The sequence below is a fragment of the Ictalurus punctatus genome, chromosome 26 (assembly GCF_001660625.3).
Source record: "Ictalurus punctatus breed USDA103 chromosome 26, Coco_2.0, whole genome shotgun sequence".
NCBI classification, from domain to species: Eukaryota; Metazoa; Chordata; class Actinopteri; order Siluriformes; family Ictaluridae; genus Ictalurus; species Ictalurus punctatus.
Window position 1 is genome coordinate 20,590,481 of NC_030441.2, and position 13,369 is coordinate 20,603,849.

General features: G+C 39.6%; 1 protein-coding gene across 2 annotated transcripts in view; it reads left to right on the plus strand.

The window, feature by feature from the left end:
* Positions 1–2,797: 2,797 nt before the first annotated feature.
* The window catches only part of LOC108258581 (uncharacterized), an 83,602-nt gene continuing 73,030 nt past the window's right edge, over positions 2,798–13,369 (plus strand). For both annotated transcript variants that reach the window (XM_053676060.1, XM_053676061.1), the window contains exons 1-25: positions 2,798–2,884; positions 3,886–3,905; positions 5,159–5,180; positions 5,868–5,968; positions 6,132–6,308; positions 6,439–6,644; positions 6,734–6,834; positions 7,039–7,157; positions 7,272–7,397; positions 7,500–7,693; positions 7,813–7,907; positions 8,037–8,167; positions 8,380–8,504; positions 8,655–8,772; positions 8,858–9,070; positions 9,326–9,496; positions 9,657–9,794; positions 9,975–10,024; positions 10,295–10,427; positions 10,537–10,619; positions 11,317–11,443; positions 12,175–12,365; positions 12,567–12,657; positions 12,774–12,873; positions 12,964–13,136. In XM_053676060.1, coding sequence (XP_053532035.1) covers positions 2,800–2,884; positions 3,886–3,905; positions 5,159–5,180; positions 5,868–5,968; positions 6,132–6,308; positions 6,439–6,644; positions 6,734–6,834; positions 7,039–7,157; positions 7,272–7,397; positions 7,500–7,693; positions 7,813–7,907; positions 8,037–8,167; positions 8,380–8,504; positions 8,655–8,772; positions 8,858–9,070; positions 9,326–9,496; positions 9,657–9,794; positions 9,975–10,024; positions 10,295–10,427; positions 10,537–10,619; positions 11,317–11,443; positions 12,175–12,365; positions 12,567–12,657; positions 12,774–12,873; positions 12,964–13,136 — 3,090 coding nt within the window. In that variant the 5' untranslated portion in view covers positions 2,798–2,799. The remainder of the gene's footprint in view (positions 2,885–3,885; positions 3,906–5,158; positions 5,181–5,867; positions 5,969–6,131; positions 6,309–6,438; positions 6,645–6,733; positions 6,835–7,038; positions 7,158–7,271; positions 7,398–7,499; positions 7,694–7,812; positions 7,908–8,036; positions 8,168–8,379; positions 8,505–8,654; positions 8,773–8,857; positions 9,071–9,325; positions 9,497–9,656; positions 9,795–9,974; positions 10,025–10,294; positions 10,428–10,536; positions 10,620–11,316; positions 11,444–12,174; positions 12,366–12,566; positions 12,658–12,773; positions 12,874–12,963; positions 13,137–13,369) is intronic.

The window sequence follows — 13,369 nt, forward strand, 5'->3', positions numbered from 1 at the left end:
CCCTACACAGACATTTAACCTCCATCTCTCCTACCTGCCTCCTGTTCTTCACACACATGCTACATCACACAGGTAAGAACATCTCTGCTGCACACACACCCACACTAGAACCATGTTGCACAGCTAACACATAACTCCTTGTTTTATGTTAGTGTTGCAGGAAGTAGCTGAGTGTTCTGCATGTGTGTTTGGAAAATAGTTATATTTTATTCACATTCCAAACTGGTAAAGTGAAGCACTGAAATAAGATGAGAAAAAGGGGAACAACATGCTCTAACATTGAACATTGCCTAATACAATAGATATTTTTTTGTAATAATTTGGTAATGTTTTACATTAAGGTTTCCTTAACTGACATTATTATGGTGCTATGGCAATAATTTTCAACATTAATGAACTGTATGTAATGTTAAAGTAATGTTATGGGCGGCTGTGGTAGAGTGGGTTGTTCACTAATCACAGCGTTCGCGGTTTGATTCCTGGCTCACGTGCCGAAGTGTCCTTGGGCAAGACACTCCAAGTTGCTCCCAATGTAGTGTAACACCTTGCATGACAACTCTGCTGTCATTGGTGTGTGTATGGATGAGAAACAGTGTAAAACACTTTGTAGAACCACTAAGGTTTAAAGGCGCTATATAAGTGGAGACCTTTTACCATTTAAAGTAACACATGTATTCATTCATTCCATGTTTAAAAGTAAATGCATATAAATTAGCACAAATCTAACAGTATAACTTCCAAAATATGATAAATATATGGAACTTTCTTCATCGTCAGTTTGGTATTATAATTAAGTTATACTGTTTCATTAATTATAGTTTCAACTTGCACTTTGGGGTGGCTGTGGATCAGGTGGTAGAGCGGAGTGTCCACTAATCGATTCCCGGCCCACATGACTCCACATGACTCCACATGCCAAAGTGTCCTTGGGCAAGACACTGAACCCCAAGTTGCTCTGCTACCATTGGTGTATGTGTGTGTGTGAATGTGTGAATGAGACACAGTGTAAAGCGCTTTGGAGAAAAGCGCTATATAAGTGCACCATTTACCATTTAAGTTCTGAATGTTTATTAAGGGTTTTTGGTCAGTGTGTGATTAATTTAATTCAGTTAGTTAATGGACATTGGCTAATGCATGACTTGGTGATTGGTAACTTATCTTAGTAACTTATGCAGTGTTAATGCTGAAGAAAATGTATTAAGTAAGGTGAGTGAGGGAAACAGGTTTTACCACTCTGCATTGTTCAGCTCTGTCACATTTACCCAGTTAAACTCATGAGTTAAAACAATTGAGCTGTACATTGATGGAATGTGGACAATCATGTATTAAAATCAAAGCATGAGAACAGCAGTGAAACAAACACAGTAACAAACACAGAAACAAACACAGTAACAAACACAGTAACAAACACAATACCTGAAAATGGTTTTGAGAAACTTATTTGTAAGGTTAGCTTTATTCCCTGAGGGTCAAAGACACAATGCTCCTTTTTACATACAAAGGGTTAATGTACAAAAATTCCAACATATAATTCCACTCTTACTGCTGTGTTGTCTTATCAATAATACATTAAATACAAAATAATGTGCTAAAGTGTGAAATTATCATGCAAAATATTTTCAATGTAAAATATATATATTTTTAAAAAGCTAACAGAAAACTTAAAATTAGTTTAGTTTAGTAAAATTAACATTTGTTTAAAATTAATATCAATACAGGCATGGGAGCTTTGTGGTTAGCAAAGCCCCCATTCGTTCACCTCACACCTCCAGGGTTGAGGGTTTGATTCCCACCACGGCCCTGTGTGTGCAGTGTTTTCATGTTCTTCCTGTGCTTTGGCTGTTTTCTCCAGGTACTTCGGTTTCCTCCCCCAATTTAAAGACATGCATGTTAGGCTGATTGTGTGTGTGAATGTGTATGTGAGTGTGCCCTGTGATGGATTAGCACCCCGTCCAGGGTGTACCCTGCCTTGTGACCCATGCCCCCTGGGATAGGCTCCAGGTTCCCCACAACCCAGTAAGGATAAGTGGTACAGAAAATGGATGGATGTATGGATGATATATATTTGTGTTTTTATGCTACATGTAAACCAGAATCAACTTGAATAAATGTGGAATAATCATTAATAAACATGAATTAACCTTAATTAACCTGAATAAACCTACATAAACCTGAATTAGCCTGAATAAACATGAATTAGCCTGAATAAACATGAATTAGCCTGAATAAACACCTGTGTGTCACCTCACTGCACAACATTCCACATGTGATGTGTCACTTCATGTTCAGGAGTGTAAAGATTCTTACACACTTATTATTTAAATACATTTTAAAAAAGAAATCTATTTAAATACTGTTTTCAAAATGTTATAATAACTGTATAGTCATTAGATGAAGTTGTTACTGAGTGCACTGTTTAATGAGTTTAAGAGTTATGGTGTGTGAATTCTGACTCTAATTCAAATACAAGGAATATGAGGAAATAATTCTAAACTGAACCCAATACAAATCATTAACAATGAGCTTGAATTTTATGGTGACGTGACTTCAGAATAGGGAAGCGACTGCAACATTACCTGCAGTAATTATATCACCATAAATACAATATTCATATTAAACTGAAACAGGTGTAATGTAATGAACATCAATCGGCCACCTGAGAATTCGGTGTATAAAACACATCATGGCTCAGATTGGCCTCTGCATTTCCTGTATTGTTCAATGCAGAATACAATATATGTTTATATTTTCACTTTTATTTATATTTTGTGCAATTTTCTGCTGTTTCCTTCAGGATTGATGAACAATGTGCTGATAAACAAACAAACAACAATGAGACGAAAAATCAGCTGCAAAGCACTCATCCTTTGTGCTCTCTTCATAGGTAGGACATGTCATTTTATTTTATTACACACTGATAATAATAATAATAATAATAATAATAATAATGATTATAATAATAATTATTATTATTATTATTTGTACCACATACAGTTGTCACATGTCACGTACGGAACGTAATGGAGGTTAGGACGGATGCAAATGCAGACAAGAGCTTTATTAGAGTAGAGATAGACAGACAAATCCTAAATATGAGACAATAGTGAGTGTCAGGTGATCGGCAAATGAGTGTAAACGAGACAAAACAGAATCGAAGAATGAGGGGGAGAACAAGATCAAAATTATAACACATGAAATGAGGAACAAACACTTGGTACACAGAAAACTCAAGTAATACTTCGCAACATACAAAGAGACACGAGGGGTTTAAATAACAAACGTAATCAAGGGTGATGACATACAGGAAACAACCAATGACAATACAGGGGCGGAGACAGGACATAAACCATAACAGATGCACATGCAGAAAGCAAACAAAGTCAATGTCACTGAAAACCCGGAAGCGCGTGATTCCCCTGGATATATTTATTTTATTTTTTGCCACTGTTCATGAGGAACGGGAGAAGATTCCTCAGGAACGCTGCAGAAGCTCTGCATCTCGTTTACAGCAGGTCATAACAGCAAAAAGGAGCTCTACTAAATACTAAAGATGCTTGCCATGAAGGGGGTGAATAATTTTGAGACTTGAGAAATCATTAGAAGTTGCATTTTCAGTTGAATTTGGGGAAACCACTTGAAGCATTCGTTATGTTGAACTATTTCAGTTGCTTTTGTTTGATGTGTTCATCACAAACAGCTGAAAGTCTGTAAATTTTGACAATAAACCTGGTTTGCAATGGTGGTTGAATAATTTTGATTGCAACTGTATGTAATATGTATGTATATAAGATTGTGCCAAACTTATATATATATATAAAAAAAATTCTCAAAATTTGAAATTTTGATCACAATATATTTTTCTTTTGTGCTTGGGATGCTGCACAGCTCAGAGCACTGCTACAGAGGTAAGAAAACTTTATGGAAATGGGAAAAAACAACAAAAATCATTAATAGGCTGGTCTAATGAGCCCAAAAGTATTACACAGTAAAAAAAAAGAAATTATTTCATAAATACAATGATTCAGTTATCTTCAGTTATTGTATGTAACCTACAGTATACCTGTATATTCAGCTCTGCCACAATTAATCTCAACAAGAGTTAAAAAAAAAATGGATGAATCTGTACTTTGATGGAATGTGGACAATCCTGTTGTGGAATCATTTCATTTCAAATTTAACGTTTGTTTGTCGACTTTAGAAACACTGTAGTGGATGAAAATGGTTTCTAGAACATTTTGAAAATTCTGTGTAATTATAGGGTTTAAGGTTAAGCAGAATTTAGTAATGATAAAGTTAGGGCTATAGACATGATGTGTTTCATTTGACAGAAAACAGCTAATGTCTCATTGTTGTCTAAGATTATGCAGAAGACGGTGATGTCATCTGCAAATGTAATGATAATGTTCGTTTTGTAGATTGGTACATAGCTACCGGCGACAGTAGAGTAGTGGTCTCAGCACACAGCTTTGAGGAACACAGGTAGTGAGAGGGTTAGAGGTGTCTGACATTCTGGGGTCTGTTAGTCAGAAAGTCCATAGTCCAGTTACAAATTGAAGTGATGAGGCCTGGGCTGTGGAGTTTGGAGATCAATTGGTAGAGACTACTTTGTGAAATGCTCAGCTGTAGTTGACAAAGTGTTTGCAAGTTAACTATTTTATTGATTCATGAACATTGAGTCATTTATCTATTTCCTTTTGCTCTTACAAAGTTTTCTCACCACCACTTGTATGAAAATTAAGGGGCGTGGTTTATTTATCCGGGCAGTGTCTGATGCAGAAATGAAAAATACAGGGCAAATGAAGGATTAAAATAGAGTAATATTTATAAAGTTAATTAATTAATTTTATTAACTGTGTGAGGCTCTAGGCTTTAGCTATATTGTAACTCATTAGATAGGCTATTAATTACTTTTGTTGTTTCCAGTACAAACAAGTATTTGTGTCAGAGCTAATTGATTTATTCTCAAACATCTTTACCTTGAGGGTAGTTAAATGCAGTTTTGCAATAGCAAAAGTATTATAGCAAACATTAAATATGTTGTATCTTCATGTACTTAATAGAGAAAAAAAAACTTTGCTCAGTGTCCAATGACAAATGACCATGACAATGTTCAGTGACAAATTATATGTATTACACTGTCTGATTAACTTTCTTTCAGTGCAACTCAACTGAAACCAATGGTAAGTGTACAGCCATTTAGTAATACAGTCAGTATAATATTTCTTATAATGCTGCAGGACTGGTGTGATGATTTCATTGAAATTACATAAAGTGTAAAAAAAACAAAAAACAAATAGTGCTGGAGTGAAGAGATTACAAGAAAATGCATTTAAATTAGGGCTGTTAATCTTTTAATAATTTTAATCAAATTAATTACATGATGTGCCAATTAATTAATCGAAATTATCCCCCAAAAAGATCATTTAAAGTCATTATTGTGTTAAATGAGAAAACCATTGAATAGACATTACAAAAAGTAGCTTTAGAAAGAAATATATTATTCTATTTGATTCAACATAGAATTTATTACGAATAAACTTTTAGGTTGTATCAGAGGACGCAATTTGAAATGCTTCCATCAGCCCCTTTCCAACATTGTAAAAGGCCTACAGTCCACAACAGTCCTATTTAGCTATGGCATATGTTAGTTTTTTGAGGTAGAATTACTAATTGTGTGCTGCCTTCTCTCAGTCACTGTGGTTTTGGTGGAGCGTTTTGACCGTACCATCTGGGGTTGAGCAAACCTGGTCGTCTTAGACTTGTTTTAGTTCGTTCAAAATAAGACAATGCACTGCCTAGATGAAATAAACCAAGAGCCAATTAAGAATGTTCTGATTAATTTAACTAATGTTCTCTGATCTTTTTAGACACATCTAGCAGCATTAACTGGATTGAAAAGAACCTTGGCAATTTCTCCAATTATGCGTCTTTGGAAGAGCTGAAAATTCTAAATGCAAATTTGTCTAGCGTGAGTAACCAACTTTATGTGTCTTGTGGGTTTTACTGTAGTAGTTAAAGCTGGTCTCTGGATTTTGTTGGAGAGAGCAGGCAGCTGCTGTACCACTGTCTCTTTGTTTTCCTTGTGGACCTGGTGTGAACAGAATGTGTGATATGCCTGTTTTGTCCTGCAGGTTGCAGTGTTAGGCTTACTGTCCAGTGAGCAGAAGGCACAGTTCATCTTGCAGCCGGATTCAGGAGTGTTGGGAAATGACTCTGTGTTTAGAGAGGTGTTTAGCAGTGTGATCACATCTTTAGATCTGAATCAACTTGGCGGCTTTTTCACAGCCTTCAATCAGACTGCAATACAAGTAAGGATTTCTGTAGTCTACAAACCAGGGCACATTTTCCTTCGAAATAATACACACTGATTCTATGCATACTATTTGATGAAGACCAAGTGTGTCGAGACTGTTAATCCATGCTGCCGTGTGTTTGCAGATGAACTTGACCAGCATTCCTCCAACAATATCAGACGCCATTCTGAACATGACGCTCTTGTATCTGGTGCCTCACTTCCAAAGTTTCAGCCCAGATGACTTTGCCCTGTGGTTCCAGACTTACCTTTCCTTCTTCCTTCCTGGGATTGGTCCAAACACCCTGTCCATCATCCCCATGAACATCAGCTGTGACTCCTACAGAGAGATGTGAGCTCCCAGTTAACATGAATGCACAGATCTATTCTTTACGTTCTTTGATTTTTAACTCGTTTACTTCTATGTTGTTGTGTTTACAGAGTGAAAGGACTTGATCATGTGTACAGTGACCTCTCTGCAGCACAGTCCAACATTGTCTTCAATTACACACAAGACTATCTCAAGTACCAGTCCAGCCAAGGTGTGTGTGTGTGTGTGTGTGTGTGTGTGTGTGTGTGTGTGTGTGTGTGTGCGTGCACGTGTGTGTGTGTTTAAAGTAGGACTGCTCTTGCTTGTGTATTTGTAATTTGGGCTAAGTCAGTAGTGACCCACATTCACTGGTTTGAGATCGTCAATCTGAATTCACCACAGACTTTTCTCATTAATGTCCTATATTGCCTCACAGGCCTGAGCTGCTATGACAGCGGAAGCTTCTACATGTTCCTGAAAGGGCTGTTCCTCAGTTTTGGATTCCCCGACCTGAAGGATTTCCTGTCTCTGATCCCACCTGACCGACAGGAAGAGGTATTTCTGCTGATTGTGTCAGTGAATCGCTCATTAATAGTGTAAGTGGCAGCCAATGAGCTGTCCACATCTCCTTCTGTAACGGATGTGTTGTCTCTCCTCTGTGTCCACTAGCTTTTGGACTCCATCTCTCCTGAAGAACTCAGCGAGTTTCTGAACAGGCCGAACACAGTCGTTAATGGTTCAGAGCTCTGCACACTCCTCAACAGCTACAATAGAACCGATCAGTTCCTGGAGATGGTACACCTGTCTTCATTTCACCTACCCTTTTAGTCCATGTGGATTACTTGCCTTTATTATATCAGGATTAGCTCCTAGAGTAATCCCTGTTTCTCTCTACAGGAGCCTGTTTTGTCCTCAGCTCTGGCCAGCCAAACGTTGGAGTGTGTGTGGCCTCGAGCTCTCAGTGCCTCATCTCAGGCTGATGTAGAACAGTGGTTTAATGTCACCCTGGTTCACTACCTGCCCTACCTCAGTTCTCAGCTCATCAGCGCTGCCGAACTCAGTGGCGCCTCCTGTCTGTCATACAGGAAACTGTGAGTCTTTGCTGGATGTACCATTACACAGGGCTCTCGGCACAAACACTGCCCCCTCTCTGTTGGATAAAAACCTGAGAATCTGTAGTAAAATCACCTCTATATATGTTTGTGAGCAGGGTGTCTGTCCTGGGGGACAACTACAACTTTTCCGCGACTGATTTCACCCCGGCTGATGTGTACAGCTCTATGAAAGTGTATCTGAACAGCAGCGGTAAGAATAGCTACATAACTCTCCTTTCTCTATCTCTCTTTGCTGAATAGTACTGCCCATTCATTTCCTATAGTTGTGTGTGCTCAGTATGTGTGTCTCAACATAAATATCTGTATGCGTATCCTGCAGATGGCAGCCCCCGCTGCTATAACTCCTCAGATCCTCTTCTGAACTCCAGTGCCTGGTTTGTTGACAACATCGGATTCTTCATCACTTTCATCAACCTCGTTGATCTGCAAACATTCCTATCAGGAAGCATGGTAACATACAGGCACACACACACACACACACACACACACACACACACTCACACACACACACAAACAAACAAGCAGACATACCAACAGTCATCTATTTTAGTCACTGAAACATTTACACGAATGATTATTTTTGGTCATATATCCGTTATCTACATAACACGACACACACCCTTAGTGATGTATTAATATGTGTGTTTTATTGTGTCCTTTAGATAAGTGTGTTCCTGGAGAACTCAGAAAATCTTCAGCTGTTCAACAACTCAGGAATTTCAGCTAGTGTCCTCGAGTACTATACAACAGCGTTATACATCCAGAATCCTGAATTCAGCCCACTCGGGTAACACTCTACGCTGAACTCTACACACTAACAACTACTTATTCCATTTATTCATCTAGCCTTGTAAATTCAACCCTCTCAGATAACAGACCACATACAAGTATAAATATCTTTCTACGCATTTTAAAAAGGTTGTTTGTGTTCTTATAGTTTGCCAGCTGAGCTGCTGTGTCAAACTCCTTCCTCCGTGTTTGTTCATCTTGGAGATGCAGACGTCAAGACCATCCTGGCGAGCATCAACAACTTCTGCAGAGAAATTAATCCGGAGGTGATCAGTCAATAAAACCCTGTCTGTTCAGCAATCAGTTATTCTGTAGAAGTGACGATTACCTACAAACCTCTTCTCCTTTCAGGTCACAGCGGTGCTGGTAGCAAAGTTCCCCAATGTATCTGCATCCACCATCCAATCTTTGGGCAGCCAATGTGTGGGCCTGACTGTGGGCCAGATAAGCTCCGCCCCCTCCGATGTGATAAACAGTGCTCTGTCTACACTCGGTAACATCAGTGGCTGGGATCAGGGCCAAATGAACGCTCTCATCCAGAGCATCATTAGTGCAGGCTTTAATGTGAGTGTACACTGCACTCTGTGTCAGGAATGTCGGTCTACGATACTGGAAGCGAGACCATGTCTATTTAGAGCAATTTCACAACGTCCCCCTGTAAAGAACAGAACTGTATTACAATTCAAATATTTACCAACTACACTGTATAGACAAAAGTGCTGTCACTGAAATACTCCCTTATTGTATTCAGATCCAAAACAGCAGATTCATATTTTTTTCTTTTTTAAAAGTTGAGGATCTGATTGTTTTGCCTCACAGATCAGCAGTGCCTCCTCTCTGGTGTCCCTGGGAACACTCATCGGTGGCGTTCCCTCTACAACCATCTCCAACATCCCATCTTCTCAGCTTCTCTCCTTATCGCAGAATCCAACATTCATCAATAACATTCTGTCAGCACCAGTTATTCTGCAACAGACATTTGTCCAGAAGGTATTCTCTCTCTTACACACAGTGACACACACACACACACACACACACACACACACATTACTCAGATATAGATTTGATTAATTTAAAATCAATCCTTTGTTCAGAATGTAGTTTGTTTAATCTGGAAAAGTTGAAAGCCTGCTCCCACCCTTTCTTCCAGGTAATCTCTGTAGACCAAACCGAAGTGATACAGAATGTTCCGGATGCACTGGTGATGTATATTCCACTTGTTCTACTGACATCACTGAGCTCTGTTGACATTTCCCTCATCAATAACAAGAGCTGGAGTCATGAACAGGTAATTGAACAGACCCACATCATCAGAGAAATGTAAATTACTTTGTTATAATGAAGAAATATAGTAACATGGCTTGACTGTAATGGCAGCACATACAGATGTCTGAATTCCTGTCTAGTTTGGATGTCAGGGTGTAAAACACATCCAAATGTGTTAAATTCCGTGTTTGATCTTTACCAGGCTATGGTGTTGTTTGGTGCAGTGGCCAGTGCCAGTGATAATCCAGAAGAGTGAGTTAGAAAAACACACCAAAAATACTTCACATGCATGCGCACAGACACACACACACACACACACACACACACACACACACACACACACACACACACACACACACATACACATACAGCCTGAATAGCTTACATACCCAGTGTGAATAACCAATGGGTGATGAATCCAGATAATGCACAAGATTCTGCCAGAGTTCAAAAAGATGTTGTGTTTTGGTTCAACAGTGTGTGTATGACTGTGTGTGACTGTGTGTATGTTTCTCCCCACAGTCTGTCAGCATCAGTACTGCAGGGATTCTCCTGCAGCTCAGTTCAGACTCTCCCACAGCAAAAAAACAAAGGTCTAGTGAAAGCCTGTAGACCACGTGCAGGCAGAGACAAGGTCCTCCTGAAAGAGGCTCAGGTACATACACTTTGATATTCATTCACATTCCACACACAGTCTATAACAGAGGCAGCAAGTAGACCCAAACTTTTACTGCTACACAATCACAGTGTGTTCTGTGTTTCAGCTGACCTGCATGTACAACTATGTGAAAGACGATCCATTTGTTGACTTTATCGACGTCCCCTCTGATATGCTTCTGTACTACAGGTGTGTAATTTAGTTTAGTTAGTTACATTTATATAGCGCTTTACATACTATGGGGGATATGTCAACCACCACCAGTGTGTAGCATCCACCTGGATGATGTGACGGCAGCCATAGTGCACCAGAACGCCCACCACTCACCAGCTATTAGTGGGCAAGATATGGGGCCAATTAGGGGGCCATGATAGAATTTGTCCAGGACCCCTGGGTCATAACCCTACTCTTTTACTATAAGTGTCCTGGGATTTTTAATGTCCACAGAGAGTCGAGACCTCTGTTTAACGTCTGATCAGAAGGACTGTGCTGTTTTTACACTATAGTATCCCTGTCACTATACTGGGGCATTAGGCCCCACACAGACCACAGGGTGAGCATGACCTGCTGGCCTCACTAATACCACTTCCAGCAGCAACTTTAGTTTACCCCAGGAGGTGTCCCATCCAGGTACTGGTCAGGCTCAGTTCTGCTTAGCTTTAGTGGGAGACCAGGTGAGAACTGCAGGGAGATACGACTCTGGCACATTCGTTCACATACACAATGTACTGTATACAAAAAATAAGGCACACTTCCCCTGCATTCCCACTTGAAGGATTCAAGTATCTGAGATTAAGAATATGTGTCACATGTTATCTGCAATGTGTGTGTGTGTGTGTGTGTGTGTATGTGTGTGTGTCTGTGTGTGTGTGTGTGTGTGTTGTAGCTATGAGAAGATACAGAAGGTGAACTGCCAGTCATATTTCAGTGCCCTGGGCAGAGCAGATTTCTCTGTTCTTTCCCCTGCGCTTGACAAAAAGACCATCCTGTTCAACGATGCAAAGGACTGCTTGGTAAAACATACACACCAACATGTTCATAGAGCAGCACACTCATTATTAACACTTAAATATTATGGAAAACACGTCACCCAATCTTACAATCAGTTTGTCTCATGAAATTCCAATGTAGAAATATACATTTTCGGCATTTAACAGATTCCCTTCTGCAGAGTGACTTAAATGTGTTGTGCTCTACCAAAAACATATACTCATGCTAATTCACTTGGTATACGAACAGGAAGTAAGAATACCATTGAATTAACCATGTTGGTAGTTAGTACACAGTTAAGAAAAGGAACATGATGAGTAATTTTTTAAAGGAAGTTTTAATACCGCGGCTTGGTGAAGAGTTGGGTCTTGAGGTATTTGTTTGAAGTTGGCTATGATAAGTGTTTTCAGGTGCACGTCCATTTTAGATTTGTGTTTTAAATCTGATACAGTAGCTATGGGAAGTCAGGGGAGGGAACGCAGCAGTGGGGTGGTCTGGGAGAATCTGGAAAGGTTGCAAACAACTCTGGCAGTTGCATTCTGGATCAGTTGCAGCGGTCAGATTGGGCTTTGTTGGGATTTGTGGAAAGAAAAGGCCTCAAGATCAAGATAATTCACCATAGCAAACATGTTCAGGTTCAAACACAAGACAATCAGAGATCTTGGCTCTAAACATGGGAATCCTCACAAGAACCACTGTTCTTACAGTTTCTGTATTTTATTGTGACTCTCCTTCATGGTTTGTGACTTTGTAGGGTATATCTGGCGTGAGTCTGACCAGGGATCAGGTGGAGGTTCTAGGGAATATGGCCTGCACACTGGACTCCTCCTACATCCAAAATTCTGACCCTCTCATTTTGGAGAAACTCAAGAACTGTGGAGATCTATCTGATTCTCAGATTTCCGCTGTACAGTCACGGCTCCTCAGTGGGAACACCGCGTACGGGTAAGACAGAGATTCATGCAGATTATTGCATACCTTTAATTCGGTAGAGTTGTAGAATTGTTTTTATCTGTCTTGACTGCAATAAAATTTTACTAAAACGTTAGACTTGGTGTTAAAATGGCATATCCCAAATGAAATGATTTGTGTTTATAGTTGTGTTAGATATGAATAAGATCTCATAGGCATTGTTTTTGTAATCAGTAATCCCTCCACATGGAATGAGCAGACCGTGGAGCAACTTGGCATCCTGGCTGTCTATTTCAAATCAGACCTCTGCAACGCACTTAACTTTGTATGTAAACCTGTTCGGTTTTAATTTGTGTTTGTGATTGATTTACCGACCAAATGTTAGACTTTTTTGGACTAATTTAATGTCGTCTGTGTGTGTGTGTGTGTGCATTGTTGAAGAATGTGAAGAGGAAGTTCCTTTCAGTCCTGAGGGAGCAGAAGATCCCTATGTGGAAGATAAGGACATTCTTTACAGAATGCAACTCAGAAAGCGCTACAGGTAACAGTACTTTACAGTGTGAAACACTGAGATACAGGGATAGGTTTTTAGATTCTGTCCTTCAGTGATCAACTTTGTTCCGTCTAACAGTGAGCAACATCACAGCAGCAACAATTGCAGATGCGTCATTTCCCTTCGGCTTTAACTCCACCCAGTTCGATCTGTATCTGGACGTCGCTGTCCTGCAGGACAACCTGGCAGCCATCACTGAGAAAGTGGTGGACACCAGCCTCCAGACTGTCATTCTGAACAAGTTAAATCAGGTCAGCAGTACTGAACACTGGACTCTTTAGCACTGCAGGAAATAGGAGGTTGTTTGTGCATTTCAGTGATACAATTCTGACATTACTGACAGTGTCGGTTTAAATATGATACTTGCATGGTGTATGTTTTCAAAATGAACCCCTGTCAAACGGGGTTGTTTTTTGGGTTTTGAGTTTAAAGCCTGTCTTTGTGTGTATGGTGGATTTACCCACACAACATTTTGGACAGTGAG